The sequence below is a fragment of the Musca autumnalis genome, unplaced genomic scaffold (genome assembly GCF_047663935.1).
Source record: "Musca autumnalis isolate F117 unplaced genomic scaffold, ASM4766393v1 scaffold_4, whole genome shotgun sequence".
NCBI lineage: Eukaryota > Metazoa > Arthropoda > Insecta > Diptera > Muscidae > Musca > Musca autumnalis.
The window spans coordinates 18,471,081-18,491,320 of NW_027411977.1; the positions used below are offsets into that span (position 1 = coordinate 18,471,081).

The following is a 20,240-nucleotide window of genomic DNA, read 5'->3' on the forward strand; positions in this document are numbered from 1 at the left end:
CTCCTCCGCAAAACTTTTGATCTTTAATCCTAATCAACATTTTTGTCTGTTCAAACCACCAAAAATGTTTAAAACCCCCTAAATACATACGTATTTTGAGAAAAAATTGTTTCAATATACACAGGCTGAGGGTATATCTCTGTCGGCAAAGCCGACTGATACTTTTTTACTTGTTTAAAATTTTTTTAACCATTTTTCTGAAATATTTTTGAAGAATTTTTGTAATATAGTTTATATAAACATGGATTTTTTAAATATTTTTCAATTTATTTTATATAAACGTGGATTTTTTTTTTTTTTGAAATTTGTTTGAATGTATTTTATATAAACGTGGATTTTTTAAAATATTGTTGAAGGATTTTTTTTAATATATTTTATATGAACGTGAATTTTTTAAAATATTTGTAAAGAATTTTTTAAATATTTTTGTATAAACGTACTTTTTGAGCTATTTTTGAAGGACTTTTTAAATATTTTTAAATACACATGGGTTTTTTAAATATTTTTGAAGAACTTTTTAAATATTTTTTATATAAACATCGTTTTTTTTTAATATTTTTGAACAATTTTTTAAATATTTTTATATAAACGTAGATTTTTTTAAATATTTTTAAAATATATTTCTTTAATATTTAAGAAGGTTTTTTTTTAATTTTTTAGGTTATTGTTGAAGGATAATAAATCTGGATTTATCAAAATAATTGTTAAGGATATTTTTATATAAACGTGGATTTTGTAAAATATTTTTGTAGGTCTTTTTAAATATTTTTGAATGACAACAACGTGTAATTATTTAAATATTGTTGAAAGATTTTTTAAAATATTTTTGAAGGATTTTTTCAATATTTTTATATACATTTTTTAAACTATTTTTGACGTATTTATGCAGCATTTTAATATAATTGTGGATTTTTAAAATATATTTTATACAAACATGGATTTTTTTTAAATATTTTTTAAGGTTTTTCAAGTTTATTTTATGTAAACGTGGATTTTTTGTTAATATTTTTGAAGGATTTTTTAAATATATTTTATATAAACGTGGATTTTTTACAATATTGTTGAAGGATTTTTAAAAATATTTTATATAAACGTGGATTTTTAAAATATTTTTGAACGATTTTTCAAATACATTTTATATAATTTTTTTAAATATTTTTGAAAAGCTTTTTAAATATTTTTATATAAACGTGGATTTTATAAATATTTTTGAAGAATTTTGAAATATTTTTATATATAAACGTGGATTTTTTTTAAATATTTTTGAAGAGCTTTTTAAATATTTTTGTATAAACGTGGATTTTTTTAAATATTTTTGAAAAGCTTTTTAAATATTTTTATATAAACGTGGATTTTTTAAATATTTTTGAAGAATTTTGAAATATTTTTATATATAAACGTGGATTTTTTTAAATATTTTTGAAAAGCTTTTTAAATATCTTTATATAAACGTGGATTTTTTAAATATTTTTAAAGGGCTTTTTAAACATTTTTATATAAACGTGGATTTTTTTAAATATTTTTGAAGAGCTTTTTAAATATTTTTAAATAAACGTGGATTTTTTTAAATATTTATGAACAGCTTTTTAAATATTTTTATGTAAACGTGGATTTTTTAAAATATTTTTGAAGAGCTTTTTAAATATTTTTATATATAAACGTGGGTTTTTAAAAATATTTTTGAAGAGCTTTTTAAATATTTTTATATAAACGTGGATGTTTTAAATATTTTTGAAGAGCTTTTTAAATATTTTTATATAAACGTGGATTTTTTAAAATATTTTTGAAGAGCTTTTTTTAAATATTTTTGAAGAGCTTTTTAAATATTTTTATATAAACGTGCATTTTTTAAAATATTTTTGAAGACCTTTTTAAATATTTTTATATAAACGTGAATTGTTTAAATATTTTTGAAGAGCTTTTTAAATATTTTTATATAAACGTGGATGTTTTTAAAATATTTTTGAAGACCTTTTTAAATATTTTTATATAAACGTGGATTTTTTAAATATGTTTGAAGAGATTTTTAAATATTTTTATATAAACGTAGATTTTTTTTTAAAATATTTTTGAAGAGCTTTTTAAATATTTTTATATAAACGTGATTTTTTTTAAATATTTTTGAAGAGCTTTTTAAATATTTTTATATAAACGTGGATTTTTTTTAAAATATTTTTGAAGAGCTTTTCAAATATTTTTATATAAACGTGGATTTTTTTTTTAATATTTTTGAAGGGCTTTTTAAATATTTTTATATAAACGTGGATTTTTTTTAAATATTTTTGAAGAGCTTTTTAAATATTTTTATATAAACGTGGATTTTTTAAATATTTTTGAAGAGCTTTTTAAATATTTTTATATAAACGTGGATTTTTAAATATCTTTGAAGAGCTTTTAAATATTTTTATATTAACGTGGATTTTTATACCCTCAGCCTTTAGGCTAAGGAGGGTATATACACTTTGATACGATGAAAATGTGCCTCATCGAAATAATGGTTTTAGACCCCAAGTATGTTTGGACGAAATGTGTTTCAGACAATTTGGAGTCGTTCTAGCCATGTCCGTCCGTCTGTCTGTCTGTCTGTCTGTCCTGCTGGCTGGAGCGCACGATAACTCTCGAACGGATGAACCGATTCGGTTCAAATTTTGGCTTTAGTAATATTTTGCCCAAACTTAGTTTAAGTTCGAAGATGAGCTACATCGGTCCACTCCTTCCTGTACCTACCCCACAAAAGTTCGAAAATGTTCGGAAAGTTTGTGCGCACGATAACTCTTGAATGGAGTTACCGATTTGGTCCATACTTTGTCTAGCGTAAACTTTCTACCAGAGTAATATGAGGGTCCAATATGGTCTCAATAGGTCCACTCCTTCGGGTACCTCCCACACAAAATTTCGGAAAAGTTCAGTTTAGGGCCATCTTTCGAATCGCTTTGATTTTTGTTTTAGCAACTTGTATTCACTACCCTCCATACGACGGTACAAGTTTCATCAGGGGCAAGTCCAAACTTCCTGAGAAAATAGCATGAAAGTTGCAAAAAACCGCTATGACACCCTGTGAGGTGGTTGGAGCGCAAGATAACTCTCGAACGGATCTGCCGATTGAAGTCCAAAATTTGACCTTAGTAATATTTTGTCCAAACATAGTTTAAATTCGAAGATAAGCCATATCGGTCCACTCCTTCAGGTACCTCCCCCACAAAATTTCAAAAATGTTCGGAAAAATTGTTCGTACGGTAACTTTTGAAGGGAGTGGCCGAATTGGTCCATACTTTACACATCCTTACATATCTACCAGATATAGATCAGGTCCAAATATGGACTATATTTGTCCACTTCATCCAGTACCTCCCAAACAAAATTTTGGATAAGTTCACTTTAAGACCTGCTATCGAATCACATTGATTTTTGTTGAAGCAACTTGCATTCGCTGCCTCAATTACGATGGTAAAAGTTTTTTTCAGGGGCAAATCCACACTTCTTGAGCAAACAGCCCGAAGGGTGTAAAAACCCCCTATGGCACCATATGTAGTGGCTGAAGATCCACTTCCATAATGGTTGGAGGATAACACTCGTGGATTGTCTTTAAGATTTTTAGGAGGTTTCAAGGAGCACAATAGTAAAACTTTTTTAAAGATTTTTGGGATAACCGCTGGAGTATGTTCCTCGCGTATTTGTCAGGGATGTTTTAATGACTTTTATGGAATTTCTGAAGAAATTTTCTATATTTTTTCATAAATTTATTTTAAATGTATAACCAAACAAATAAAATTGATGAGCATTCAAAGCCATTAAATAAAAGAGTTAGTCAATTAGTCGTTATGTGGCATTTAATTTAAATGTTATTCTTTAAGTAATATTTCAAATGGTGGAATAATTAAATCAAATATAATTTCAAAATTAAATTGCTCCAAAAATATAAAAATAAATAAATAAAACCTATTGACGTATTAGTTGTGACATCATTAATATACAATGTTTAAATTAGAACTTTTAAAATACAGCGTACAAGTTTTTGCAGGTACAGAAGCTTTTGGATTCAAAACTCCAGAAAGACAACATCACCTTTTCTAATTGAGGTAAACCCCATCCCTGTAAATCTTGGTTTTAAGAGGTGTCGTAGTGTATTTAAGATACCTGAAGATTTGACAATTAGACAGATGTCCCACAGCAGTAGGTAAAAAGAAAATCAGTGCCACCTGTGATGCTCTAGGGTATCCAGGTTTCAAATAATAGAACCACCATGCCACCAGAATTTTTAATATTATTCAATACGAATTATTTCCTTGAAAGAAATGTTATTATTTTTAAAAAAAGTTTCTTCAGAAATCAAATCTCTATCCCCTCCACAACAAAAATCACGAAATCACCACGTTTTGCCAAGAAAAAAAGAAAAAAAAGCATAATGTCATTTAGCCAAGAAAGAAAATATAAATTTTGCCAGCTCTTCCTTTCAATTGACAATCCTTCACAGTTGGTGGCATTTAAGTTGATTGTTTGTTTTTTGTTTGGCTTGCCAGTTACATATTTTTTTATTTGGCGCCATTAGGCTTTTATATCTTAAACGAAAAAATAGCGATGAGAACTTTTACAACAGTAGCAACAACAAACAACTATCAAGGTAATACCCATTACAATCCCTCATACCTACACGTACATATTTATTGTGTTGTTTCTTTTATTTGTGGTTATTGTTGTGGATGATGAGAATGATGATGATTGTGGCAACAAGGAACCATTACCTACTCAAATCTCTATGACATTGCCTTGGCTGCCAGCCTTCCGTCCTTTTTTATGTGTTATTCGAGACGCCAGATATCCAAAATGCAATATCAAGGACATGCATTGAATGTGCAAGTATGTGTGTGTGTGACGTTATATGGGTTGGCGAAATACTTAAGGATAAGTGTCCTTTTTATATGAAAATATAAAACAACTACAATACAAATAAAAAACATTTACCTTTTGTTGGCAACTGTTGATGGTTGTTGAAAATATGATGATAACATGATGTAGGTGGAACCAGGATGCAAATAGTGATCATTGACAGTGCTTTTGAAGAGGCATATCAACAATAATAAATGTGGATAATTTTTAATGATTTTTAAGAGACAACATCGCTAGTTTCTGAATAATTTTTTAAAATACATTTGAAGGATAATAAATGTGATTTTTCTAAATATTTTTGAAGGATAATAAACGTGTTTTTTAAATATTTTTGAAGGATAATAAACGCAGGTTTTTTTTAAATAATTTCGAAGGATAATAAACGTGATTTTTTTTTAATATTTTTGATATAAACTGGATTTTTTAAAGGACAAAAAATCTGGATTTTTTAAGATATTTTTAAAGGATAATAAATGTGGATTTTTTAAAATATTTTTGAAAAATAATAACCTGGCTTTTTTAAATATTTTTGAAAAATAATAAACCTGGATTTTTTTAAATATTTTTGAAAAATAATAAACCTAGATTTTTTAAATATTTTTGAAAAATAATAAACGTGGATTTTTTAAAATATTTTTGAAAAATAATAAACGTGGATTTTTTTGAAATATTTTTCAAGGATAATAAACGTCGATTTTTTAAATATTTTTCAAGGATAATAAACGTGGATTTTTTTTAAATATTTTTCAAGGATAATAAACGTCGATTTTTTAAATATTTTTCAAGGATAATAAACGTGGATTTTTTTAAATATTTTTCAAGGATAATAAACGTGGATTTTTTTAAATATTATTCAAGGATAATAAACGTAGATTTTTTTAAATATTTTTCAAGGATAATAAACGTGGATTTTTTTAAATATTTTTCAAGGATAATAAACGTGGATATTTTTAAATATTTTTCAAGGATAATAAACGTCGATTTTTTAAATATTTTTCAAGGATAATAAACGTGGATTTTTTTTAAATATTTTTCAAGGATAATAAACGTGGATTTTTTAAATATTTTTCAAGGATAATAAAGGTGGATTTTTTTAAATATTTTTCAAGGATAATAAACGTGGATTTTTTTAAATATTTTTCAAGGATAATAAAGGTGGATTTTTTAAATATTTTTCAAGGATAATAAACGTGGATTTTTTTAAATATTTTTCATGGATAATAAATGTGGATTTTTTTAAATATTTTTCATGGACAATAAACGTGGATTTTTTTAAATATTTTTCAAGGATAATAAACGTGGATTTTTTTAAATATTTTTCAAGGATAATAAACGTGGATTTTTTTAAATATTTTTCAAGGATAATAAACGTGGATTTTTTTAAATATTTTTCAAGGATAATAAACGTGGATTTTTTTAAATATTTTTCAAGGATAATAAACGTGGATTTTTTTAAATATTTTTCAAGGATAATAAACGTGGATTTTTTTAAATATTTTTCAAGGATAATAACGTGGATTTTTTTAAATATTTTTCAAGGATAATAAACGTGGATTTTTTTAAATATTTTTCAAGGATAATAAACGTGGATTTTTTTAAATATTTTTCAAGGATAATAAACGTGGATTTTTTTAAATATTTTTCAAGGATAATAAACGTGGATTTTTTTAAATATTTTTCAAGGATAATAAACGTGGATTTTTTTAAATATTTTTCAAGGATAATAAACGTGGATTTTTTTAAATATTTTTCAAGGATAATAAACGTGGATTTTTTTAAATATTTTTCAAGGATAATAAACGTGGATTTTTTTAAATATTTTTCAAGGATAATAAACGTGGATTTTTTTAAATATTTTTCAAGGATAATAAACGTGGATTTTTTTAAATATTTTTCAAGGATAATAAACGTGGATTTTTTTAAATATTTTTCAAGGATAATAAACGTGGATTTTTTTAAATATTTTTCAAGGATAATAAACGTGGATTTTTTTAAATATTTTTCAAGGATAATAAACGTGGATTTTTTTAAATATTTTTCAAGGATAATAAACGTGGATTTTTTTAAATATTTTTCAAGGATAATAAACGTGGATTTTTTTAAATATTTTTCAAGGATAATAAACGTGGATTTTTTTAAATATTTTTCAAGGATAATAAACGTGGATTTTTTTAAATATTTTTCAAGGATAATAAACGTGGATTTTTTTAAATATTTTTCAAGGATAATAAACGTGGATTTTTTTAAATATTTTTCAAGGATAATAAACGTGGATTTTTTTAAATATTTTTCAAGGATAATAAACGTGGATTTTTTTAAATATTTTTCAAGGATAATAAACGTGGATTTTTTTAAATATTTTTCAAGGATAATAAACGTGGATTTTTTTAAATATTTTTCAAGGATAATAAACGTGGATTTTTTTAAATATTTTTCAAGGATAATAAACGTGGATTTTTTTAAATATTTTTCAAGGATAATAAACGTGGATTTTTTTAAATATTTTTCAAGGATAATAAACGTGGATTTTTTTAAATATTTTTCAAGGATAATAAACGTGGATTTTTTTAAATATTTTTCAAGGATAATAAACGTGGATTTTTTTAAATATTTTTCAAGGATAATAAACGTGGATTTTTTTAAATATTTTTCAAGGATAATAAACGTGGATTTTTTTAAATATTTTTCAAGGATAATAAACGTGGATTTTTTTAAATATTTTTCAAGGATAATAAACGTGGATTTTTTTAAATATTTTTCAAGGATAATAAACACAGATTATAAGGATAATAAGCTAAGATTTTTTTAATATTTTTTTGGAGGATAATAACGTGGAATTTTTTTAAATATTTTTATGGATAATAAATGTGGATTTGTTTTAAATATTTTTATGGATAATAAATGTGGATTTGTTTTAAATATTTTTTCAAGTTTTAATTAACGCGGGTTTTTAGAGGTTACAAAACTTGGATTTTTATGAGGACCTCTGGAGGACAATATTCGTTGATTTTTAAAAGATTTTTAATGAGGACACCTGAAGGACGATAATCGCGAATTTTATACAGATTTTTTGAAGACTTCTGGAGAACGATTCTCGTGGATTTTTTAAAGATTTTTATGAGGACAATACTCCGTTTTCTTTTTCAAAGCTCTTTAAAGATTTTTGTGAGGACCTCTGGAGGACGATACTGAGGGGTTATTTAAGATTTTTATGTTGGCCCCTAGATGACGATACTCAGGGATTTTTTTAAAGATTTTTATGAGGACCTCTAGAGCACGATTCTCAGGGACTTTTAACGATTTTTATGAGGACCTCTGCAGGACGATACTCAGGGTTTTTAAGATTTTTATGATGGCCACTAGAAGAACACACTCAGGGATTTTATAAAGATTTTTATGAGGACCTCTAGAGCACGATTCTCAGGATTTTTTTTAAGATATTGATGGGGACTTCTGGAGGACTATGCTCAGGGATTTTTTAAGATTTTTATGATAACTTCTGGAGAACGATGCTCAAGGATTTTTTAAACATTTTTCTGACGACCTCTGTAGGACGATTCTCATAGATTTTTTAAGCATTTTTATGAGGGCCTCTAGAGCAGGAATCTCAGGATTTTTTTAAGATTTTGATGGGGACCTCTGAAGGACGATTCTCGTGGATTTTTTAAAGATTTTTTTTCAAAGATCTTTATGAAGATCTATGGAGTACGATGCTCAAGGATTTGTAAAGATTTTTATGAGGACCTCTGGAGGACGATACTGAGGGTTTTTTAAGATTTTTATGTTGGCCACTAGATGACGATACTGAGGGTTTTTTAAGATTTTTTTATGTTGGCCACTAGATGACAATACTCAGTGATTTTTTAAGGATTTTTAAGGATTTTTAGATCACGAACCGCAGGATTTTTTTAAGATTTGACCCCTTAAGGTCGATTCTCGTGGATTTTTTTAAAGATTTTTATGTGGACGATACTCCGGTTTTTTTTTCAAAGATCGTTATGAGGATCTGTGGAGTACGACGCTCAGGGATTTGTAAAGATTTTTATGAGGACCTCTGGAGGACGATACTGAGGGTTTTTTAAGATTTTTATGTTGGCCACTAGATGACGATACGGATTTTTTAAAGATTTTTATAAGGACCTCTAGAGCACGAATCTCAGCATTTTTTTAAGATTTTGATGGGGACCTCTGAAGGACGATGCTCAGGAATTTGTAAAGATTTTTATGAGAACCTCTGAAGGACGACACTCAGGGTTTTTAAGATATTTATGATGGCCACTAGAAGAAGATACGCAGGGATTTTTTAAAAATTTTTTGAGCACGATTCTCAGGATTTTCTTAAGATTTTGATGGGGACCTGTGGCGGACGATTCTCGTGGATTTTTTAAAGATTTTTATAAAGACGATCCTCAGGGTTTTTTCAAAGATCTTTATGAGGACCTCTGGAGTACGGTGCCCAGGGATTTTTAAAGATTTTTATGAGGACCTGTGGAGGACGACACTCAGGGTTTTTTATAATGGTCACTAGAAGAAGATACTCAGGGATTTTATAAAGAGTTTGATGAGGACCTCTAGAACACGATTCTCAGGATTTTTTTAAAGATTTGATGGGGACCTCTGGAGGACTATGCTCAGGGATTTTTTAAACATTTTTCTGACGACCTCTGTAGGACGATTCTCAGGAATTTTTAAAGATTTTTATAAGAACCTCTGGAAGACAATACTCGTGGATGTTTTAAAGACTTTTATGAGGACCTCCGGAGGACGATACTCGTTGATCTTTTAAAGACATTTGGTCTTCATAAAAGTCGTTCGGAGGACGATGTTCAGGGATTTTTTAAAAATCGTTATGAGAACCTCGGGAGGACTATACAAAAGAGATTTTGTAACTTGTGACCACTGTCTCTGAGCAGCATTTTCCTACCCTCCGCCTGCCGAACAATTTATTATTGCTTCTGTAGTGGGCATTACTAAATCCTGACCTTGTAATTCGACCTTTAGGCACTAGACAATAAATTATGTATTATGCAAAACAATTATAATACATTTTTACAATAACAATTGAAAAAAAAATCCGAAATATTTAGAAAATCTGAAAAACAAAAACATCAAATGGAAGCAACAAACATCCATAAAATGTTATTAACAACAACAGCAAGTAAATAATCGCATTATGAAATTATATGCAAAATAATCTGCAAACAATGACAAATCGTTTGCTTCCCACGACCCATTTTTGGCTGCTCAACGAAAGTCGTAAACATGTTCAAGAGCCTTTTTGTAAACAGCTTAAATGTGCTAAGGCTTTAATAGCTGAGGATTTTTATGAATTTTCGAGGATTTTAAAGATTTATGGGAGGTTTATGTTCAACAGTTTTATGAAAATTTAATGAAGTAAAGGAGGAGGATTTTATTGTTGTTTGCAAGTAAGGCGTATACTTTATGACAGCAGTTATACGCCCCCAGAGTACATGATGTTATTGTTGAAAAGTGTTTCAATTGAAAATGTTAAATGATGATGCTACAGTACATGTTAATGTGTACAGACAGACGGACAAAGCGTTAAAGATTTTTCACATTTCTCCAGAACTACCTACATACTCTTATTGCAAGGGCTCTCAAGTACTAATAGGTATTTTATGGTGGTCCCTACCAATTACACCTCCTCAAAAATGAATTAACCATTTTATTGATATAATTGAATACTACTTCCATTATCATCATATTGTGTCGTAATCATTTATAATTTTCATTCTAAAACAAGAGATAATGCACTTATCCCTCAACTGCCCATAATCTAACACAAAATTCCAATGGCTCATCTTCAATGTTGATTACTTTTTTTTTTGTACTTTTAATTAAGTTATAGGAAATAACTTCATTTTAATTTCGAAATGAGGAAACAACTATTTGAACAATTTGCTTCGATTTCATTGTTTTAATTGCATTTCTATTCTCCCTCTCTCTTTTTCTCTTTTTATGTCTGCCGCAAACTCACATTTTTGTTGCAAAAAATTCCGAAATGCCCGATGGCTTAATTGTTGTTGTATAGGTAATGGTTTAATAAATGAAGCGGAATTCCTGCAATGGGTGGGTCGCATACAGGCCCTGCGCGATGAACAACATCAGCAACAGCAACAAGAAGAAAATGCCAGCAAACCCGATGAATTGGATGATGTCACCCAGGATTTAATTGCAGCATTTAGGTATGTATAGCCAGTCAGCAGTCATCCTCCTTCTGTATTGAATTGATGGTTATTGTTGTGTGGGTATGATGAGGGTATTTGGAGTAGGGCACTTAAACACCAGCACTTGAAAATGAATGTGTGTGAGTGTGCCACATAGTGTTTTAGCTTTACTCTTCTAAATATTGGTTAGGTTTACGAGCTTGTTTCATCTGAAAATGACATAAGCAACAGCGTCTGAATGCATATTGTTGCTGCAGAGAATTTTCCGTGTTTTTGTAAAATGTTCGGTTGTAACCATGTGCCGATGACAACTACTTGGCGAATATGTTACCATATGGTGGCATAAATGTGTTATGTGTTCCTGGAAATGTTTAAATGGCAAATGGACTATGATATTAGTGGTAGAATTAGTAGTTAAGGTCAGTGTTTGGCATTTAAACGTGGAGAGTTGTTGTTATTTTCGATAATATATATTTTATATATTTTTTATTTTATATTATGTATTTTATACTTCATATTTTATGTTTTATATTTTATATTTTATGTTTTATATATTTTATATTTTATATTTTATATTATATATTATATATTCTATATTCTATATTCTATATTCTATATTCTATATTCTATATTCTATATTCTATATTCTATATTCTATATTCTATATTCTATATTCTATATTCTATATTCTATATTCTATATTCTATATTCTATATTCTATATTCTATATTCTATATTCTATATTCTATATTCTATATTTTATATTTTATATTTTATATTTTATATTTTATATTTTATATTTCATTGGTTTGTAAATCTTTTCGTTCATCTCCCGCGTTTTTGTGTGATTAGTTTTGGCTGTACGATTTATAAGGTTGTGTATAGTCTCATTGGGAAAACTGTTATTGCTAAGAATTTCTTTAATTTTGTCAATGTTTTTCTTGTGATATTCCGTATCACTTATTTCTAACACCCTTCAATTTGTTCTACGATCAATTCACCTGCAATCGGCCTCTGCAAGTATGCAGTAAATATACTAAAACAAATGACTAAAGATTCAATTTATAATATTAAGGACGCTAAGGAATTTAAGGAAAAGATCAGGAACATACATATCGATTCGGACGAAATATTAATCTCCTTTGATGTGGTATCACTTTTCCCCAGTATTCCAGTCAATCTAGCGCTGAATACTATAGAAGACAAATGGGACAATATCAAAACATACACATCAATACCTAAAGAGCTTTTTATGGATATATTGACGCTTTGTATAAAGGATACAAGATATTTCATTTTTGACAACAAATTTTACAAACAAAATAAAGGTATGCCCATGGGTTCGCCTGCATCCCCAGTGATGGCAGATATTATAATGGAGAAACTTTTAGACACAACAATAGAGAAAATGCAAACAAAACCGAAAATTCTTACGAAATATGTCGATGATTTATTTGCAGTTATCAAGAAAGACGACATCAATGAAACATTAAAGATTCTAAATGCATACAACCCACAAATTAAATTTACAATGGAGATGGAAAATGACAACAGACTACCGTATTTAGACTCAGTCGTTATAAGAGATGGATGTAAACTAAAATTGGACTGGTACCAGAAACCCACGGCTTCTGGGAGACTAATAAACTACACATCCAAACACCCAAGAAAAACCATAATAAATACGGCTTCTAACTTTATTAGAAGGGTGTTAGAAATAAGTGATACGGAATATCACAAGAAAAACATTGACAAAATTAAAGAAATTCTTAGCAATAACAGTTTTCCCAATGAGACTATACACAACCTTATAAATCGTACAGCCAAAACTAATCACACAAAAACGCGGGAGATGAACGAAAAGATTTACAAACCAATGACATATATTCGAGGTTTCTCTGAACGAGTCAAACACTCAAAAATCTATGACGACACCACATATGAACTGGCGTTTAAATCAAATAATACTCTGAATAATTTATTCAGCAAACTTAAAAACAAAATAAACATCGAAGACAAATCCAACGTAGTTTATCGCATTAATTGTAAGGGTGACAAGTCCAACATATGCCAGAAGGTATATGTTGGCACTACTAAAACCAAGTTGAAGACCAGAACATCATCACACAAATCAGATCTAAAAGCTCGAAACAAACCAATAGAACAAAAAACAGCGCTTGCAGCGCACTGCACCCTCACAGGACACGTCCCTGATTTTGATGACGTAAAAATTTTAGCTCAAGAGAACAATTACCATAAACGCTTCACTCTTGAGATGTTGCACATAATAAACACACCCACTAACAAACGATTAAATTATAAAACGGACACCGACAATTGCGCTCAGATCTATAGACATTTGGTAAACAAATACAGATATGAAAAACCTTTAGTTAAAGATAGTACTTTGGACTGTAAACAGCCATTACTCTTCCTTTAAGTAAGTTTTAAGTACACCTCACTTTTGTAAAACATTTACAAATTGTAATAATTGTAGTTCCCTGAAGATGATTGGAGAATCCAATCGAAATATTGGAAACAAATAAAGCTTGGAAAAATTAAACATCAAGTCTTTTACTTAAAAAGCCTATAGCCTAACAATACAACAACAGAAGAAATTAACAGAAGGCAAACTATTGAAAAATACCAAACATTTTATATTTTATATTTTACTAGCGGACCCGGCGAACTTCGTCTCGCTATTAAGGAATAAAATTTCATACAAAAACTCAATTTTCGATTTTTCCAATTTTCCGACTTTTCCAGATAGATTTTCCAAAATTTTCTTCCGTAAAGACCTTCTCCTCGAAAATACGAATAACTGACAAAAAAAATTACAGAAATCGGCCTAGCCGTTCTCATTTTATGAATTACTATACATTTTTTACACCATTTTTATATATATAGATATTTTATATTTTATATTTTATATTTTATATTTTATATTTTATATTTTATATTTTATATTTTATATTTTATATTTTATATTTTATATTTTATATTTTATATTTTATATTTTATATTTTATATTTTATATTTTATATTTTATATTTTATATTTTATATTTTATATTTTATATTTTATATTTTATATTTTATATTTTATATTTTATATTTTATATTTTATATTTTATATTTTATATTTTATATTTTATATTTTATATTTTATATTTTATATTTTATATTTTATATTTTATATTTTATATTTTATATTTTATATTTTATATTTTATATTTTATATTTTATATTTTATATTTTATATTTTATATTTTATATTTTATATTTTATATTTTATATTTTATATTTTATATTTTATATTTTATATTTTATATTTTATATTTTATATTTTATATTTTATATTTTATATTTTATATTTTATATTTTATATTTTATATTTTATATTTTATATTTTATATTTTATATTTTATATTTTATATTTTATATTTTATATTTTATATTTTATATTTTATATTTTATATTTTATATTTTATATTTTATATTTTATATTTTATATTTTATATTTTATATTTTATATTTTATATTTTATATTTTATATTTTATATTTTATATTTTATATTTTATATTTTATATTTTATATTTTATATTTTATATTTTATATTTTATATTTTATATTTTATATTTTATATTTTATATTTTATATTTTATATTTTATATTTTATATTTTATATTTTATATTTTATATTTTATATTTTATATTTTATATTTTATATTTTATATTTTATATTTTATATTTTATATTTTATATTTTATATTTTATATTTTATATTTTATATTTTATATTTTATATTTTATATTTTATATTTTATATTTTATATTTTATATTTTATATTTTATATTTTATATTTTATATTTTATATTTTATATTTTATATTTTATATTTTATATTTTATATTTTATATTTTATATTTTATATTTTATATTTTATATTTTATATTTTATATTTTATATTTTATATTTTATATTTTATATTTTATATTTTATATTTTATATTTTATATTTTATATTTTATATTTTATATTTTATATTTTATATTTTATATTTTATATTTTATATTTTATATTTTATATTTTATATTTTATATTTTATATTTTATATTTTATATTTTATATTTTATATTTTATATTTTATATTTTATATTTTATATTTTATATTTTATATTTTATATTTTATATTTTATATTTTATATTTTATATTTTATATTTTATATTTTATATTTTATATTTTATATTTTATATTTTATATTTTATATTTTATATTTTATATTTTATATTTTATATTTTATATTTTATATTTTATATTTTATATTTTATATTTTATATTTTATATTTTATATTTTATATTTTATATTTTATATTTTATATTTTATATTTTATATTTTATATTTTATATTTTATATTTTATATTTTATATTTTATATTTTATATTTTATATTTTATATTTTATATTTTATATTTTATATTTTATATTTTATATTTTATATTTTATATTTTATATTTTATATTTTATATTTTATATTTTATATTTTATATTTTATATTTTATATTTTATATTTTATATTTTATATTTTATATTTTATATTTTATATTTTATATTTTATATTTTATATTTTATATTTTATATTTTATATTTTATATTTTATATTTTATATTTTATATTTTATATTTTATATTTTATATTTTATATTTTATATTTTATATTTTATATTTTATATTTTATATTTTATATTTTATATTTTATATTTTATATTTTATATTTTATATTTTATATTTTATATTTTATATTTTATATTTTATATTTTATATTTTATATTTTATATTTTATATTTTATATTTTATATTTTATATTTTATATTTTATATTTTATATTTTATATTTTATATTTTATATTTTATATTTTATATTTTATATTTTATATTTTATATTTTATATTTTATATTTTACTAGCAAAATGCCCGCTACTTCGTATGCGGAAAAGGAATAATATTCAAATAAAGAAAATTTAATATGGTGAACACTGAAAATTTTTATGTACTAATACCTATTTGAATTGATATTTAATTTCTTTTAAGTACTGTTCGTACACGTTCTCTTCGAATCTCAAAAAAAGACCTCTACACTTCAACAGCGGCCTACATTTTAAATTTCAGTCCATGTTTTATTAGAACGGTATGGGTATTTTGAAAATTTTATCCACATTTTCCAACCGAATTTTGGAATTTGTGGTATGAAAATGTAGAAAACCGATCGATTCCCCGGTCAGATAACAAAAAATTTTCGACGGTGGCAAAATACCCCACAGTAATGTTGGCGACATTTCCGCAGTATTTCAGCCATGTAAAACTTCTCTACAAGTGGTGTCGTAAAGCACGCCGTTCGTCTCCTTTGTCCCGTCTGGGATGTTTGTGGAACAATTATTACATTACTTAGAAACCGAATTCGTGTTAATATAGAAACAATAGTACATTATTCGTTACAATTTTAAGAATCCAGAACCTTAGCTCATATGTTTTACTTGTTCACCCAATGCCAATGGTATTACATGTAGAAACCTTTCATACATTTAAAGGTGGATTTTAATAAACATTCTGATCCAATCTCAACCGTGATCCTCACAACAAATTTCGTTTACCGATTCACTCACTACCAGTGCTTCAATATTTAGTGTTACTTAATACTTCTAGTACATTTATTATTGTACGACCACTTTTAACAATGAACCTGACAAATATATAATATACCAGAATTCCACTTCTATTCCTTAGCCCAATACCAAATTTATTGCAATTTTGAACTTTTCACACACTAATTATATAATCCCAGCTTCATTGCTACACCAACGTCAAATTTAATACCATTTAGTACATTTCGTATTTCTCAATAAGTCAGCCAGCCCTCAGTCTAATTTCAGAATTTGTATGCATTTCAAAAATTCCTTATCTAAACACCAACACCATCCCTCATACAACAATTCGAAATTCCACCTTTATCCCTTCAAGCAACGTCAAACTGGTACCAAATTCAGTACTTATAATATGTATAAGTTAAAAAACTACTGCCTTTTATCCAAAACTAAATCCCAACCGCAATTTAGTATTTTTCGTATTCTCGAAGGAGAATTAATTAAATATCACTATAAATGACCTTCGCCTTAATAACACAAAAATAAAAAAATAAAAAAAAAGTTTTGAACCAAATTCTGTGCCATTTTGTAATTTTCGTACACTTACTGTACGTATATCTACCACATCCATATCTCAACCCTACACATCAAGAGGGTCTATACTACTAAATTTCCGAATTCCATCTCTATTCATAATACCATTAATACTTTGAAAGTACGAATTTCAATAACTATCTCCAACAGTAATAACAAATTTCAGGATTGTACCCTATCCTTCGATCCAAAACTAAATTGTACCAAATTTAGTACCATTTAGTACTTTTCGTAACCATAGGTACGAACTTCCAAAACTATCTCAGTCCTTCACTCCAACAGTAATCTAAACTTCAGGATTCCAGCTCTCTCCGTTCACCCAAATCCAAATTGAACCAAATTTTGTACCATTTAGTACTTTTCTTACCCATAAGTACGAATTTCCAAAACTTCCTTAACCCTACACTCCAACGATAACATTATCTCGAAATTTCTGGATTCCTGCTCAATCCGTTCACCCAAATATAAATTGTACCAAATTTAGTACCATTTAGTGCATTCCGTACCCATAAATACGAATTTCCAAAACTACCTCAATCCTACACTCCATAGGTACTCTTAATTATAAATTTCAGGATTCCAGCTTTATCTGTTCACCCAAATCCAAAATGTACCAAACTTAGTACCATTTAGTACTTTCCGTACCATAAGTACGAACTTCCGAAACTACCTCAATTCTACACTCCATAAGTAATCTTAATTCCAAATTTTAGGTTTCCAGCTCTATCGGTCCACCTAAATTTAAATTGTACCAAATTTAGTACCATTTAGTACTTTCCGTACCCATAGGTACGAATTTCCAAGACTAACTCAATCCTACAGTCCAACAGTAATCTTAATTCCAAATTTCAGTTTTCCAGGTCTATCCAAATCCAAATTTCACCAAATATAGTACCATTTAGTACTTTCCGTACCCATAAGTACGAATTCCCAAAACTACACTCCAAAAGTAATCTTAATTACAAATTTCAGCCTTCCAGCTCTATCCGTTCACCCAAATCCAAATTGTACCAAATTTAGTTCCGTATACAAATTTTCGTACACATAAGTACGAATTTCCAAAACTACCTCAATCCTACACTAAATAAATTCAAAATTTCAGGATTCCAGCTCTATCCGTTCAACCAAATCCAATTTGTACCAAATTTAGTACCGTTTACTACTTTTCGTACCCATAAGTACGAATTTCCAAAACTAACTCAGTCCTTCACTCCATCAGTAATCTTAATTCCAAATTTCAGTTTTCCAGGTCAATCCAAATCCAAATTTTACCAAATTTGGTACCATTAAGTACTTTTCGTACACATAAGTATGAATTTCCAAAACTATCCCCATATTTCACTTCGACTGTAATCTAAATTCCAAATTTCAGGTTTTCAGCTCTATCCGTTCACCCAAATCCAAATTGTACCAAATTTAGTACCATTTAGTACTACTCGTACACATAAGTACGAACTTCCAAAATCATTTCCTTATATCAACACCACTTCCCAACCTTGATTCCCATACCAAACTTGAAGATTGTAGCTATATCCGATCAAAATATACAATTGGTACCAAATTTAGTAACTTTCAGTACTTTTCGTACACTTATACGTGGAATTTCCAAAAACCATAGCAAAGGGTTCTTTCTATAACCCTCCATCAGTGACCCTCCTTCCAAATTTCAAATTCTAGCTCTTCCCGTTTGCCTAATACCATGGATACCATATTTAGTACGAAATAAGTACGAAATTGCTGGGTTCCAGCTCTATTCATTCAACCAAATGCACATTGTACCAAATTTAGTACCATTTAGTACTTTTCGTAAACATAAGTTTAAAAGCTACTCCATATATCAATCGTACACTTCAACAGTTATCCTTATTCGAAATTTCAAGTTTCCAGCCCTATCCGTTCACCCAAATCCAAGTTGTACAAAATTTAGTACCATTTAGAACTTGTCGTACACATAAGTACCAATTTCGAAAACTACCCCCATACCGCAATCCTATACTCCGTCAGTAATCTTAATTCTAAATTTCAGGTTTCTAGCTCTATCCGTTCATCCAAATCCAAGTTGTACTAAATTTAGTACTTTTCGTACACATAACTACAAATTTCCAAAACTACCCCTATACCTCAATCCTATACTCCGTCAGTAATCTTAATTCCAAATTTCAGATTTCCAGCTCTATCCTTTCACCCAAATCCAAATTGTACTAAATTTAGTACCATTTAGTACTTTTCGTACACATGAGTACGAAATTCACAAACCATTTCCTTTTCTAAACACCACTTCCCAACCTTCATTTCCATACCAAATTCCAAGTTTCTAGCAAAACCCGTTCAAAATATACAATTGGTACCAAATTTAGTACTTTTTGTACACTTAGAGGTCGAATTTCCAAAAACCCTATGGTACATCTTTCTAACTCTCCATCAGTTACCCTCATTCCAAATTTCAGAATTCTAGCTCTTCCCGTTTGCCTAATACAAAGGGTACCATATTTAGTACCTTTTAGTACTTTTCGTACCCTTCTAGGTCGAATTTCCAAAAACCCAGCCTTATCTCACCCCTACACACCGACAGCAACCCACAGTCAAAATTTCAGCTTTCTAGCTTCAGCGGTTTCGTCTGGGCGATGATATACATGTCACTCACTCACTCACTCACTCACTCAGTCATCACTAAGCTCTTTTATATATATAGATATTTTATATTTTATATTTTATATTTTATATTTTATATTTTATATTTTATATTTTATATTTTATATTTTATATTTTATATTTTATATTTTATATTTTATATTTTATATTTTATATTTTATATTTTATATTTTATATTTTATATTTTATATTTTATATTTTATATTTTATATTTTATATTTTATATTTTATATTTTATATTTTATATTTTATATTTTATATTTTATATTTTATATTTTAT

The 20,240-nt window shown here is 26.2% G+C and overlaps 1 protein-coding gene across 5 annotated transcripts in view; it reads left to right on the forward strand.

The window, feature by feature from the left end:
* Eip63F-1 (Ecdysone-induced protein 63F 1) overlaps positions 1-20,240 on the forward strand; it is a 320,395-nt gene that overhangs the window by 256,468 nt on the left and 43,687 nt on the right. For all 5 annotated transcript variants that reach the window (XM_073986984.1, XM_073986983.1, XM_073986985.1 and 2 more), the window contains one exon: positions 10,940-11,093. In XM_073986984.1, the coding sequence (XP_073843085.1) occupies positions 10,940-11,093 (154 nt within the window). The remainder of the gene's footprint in view (positions 1-10,939; positions 11,094-20,240) is intronic.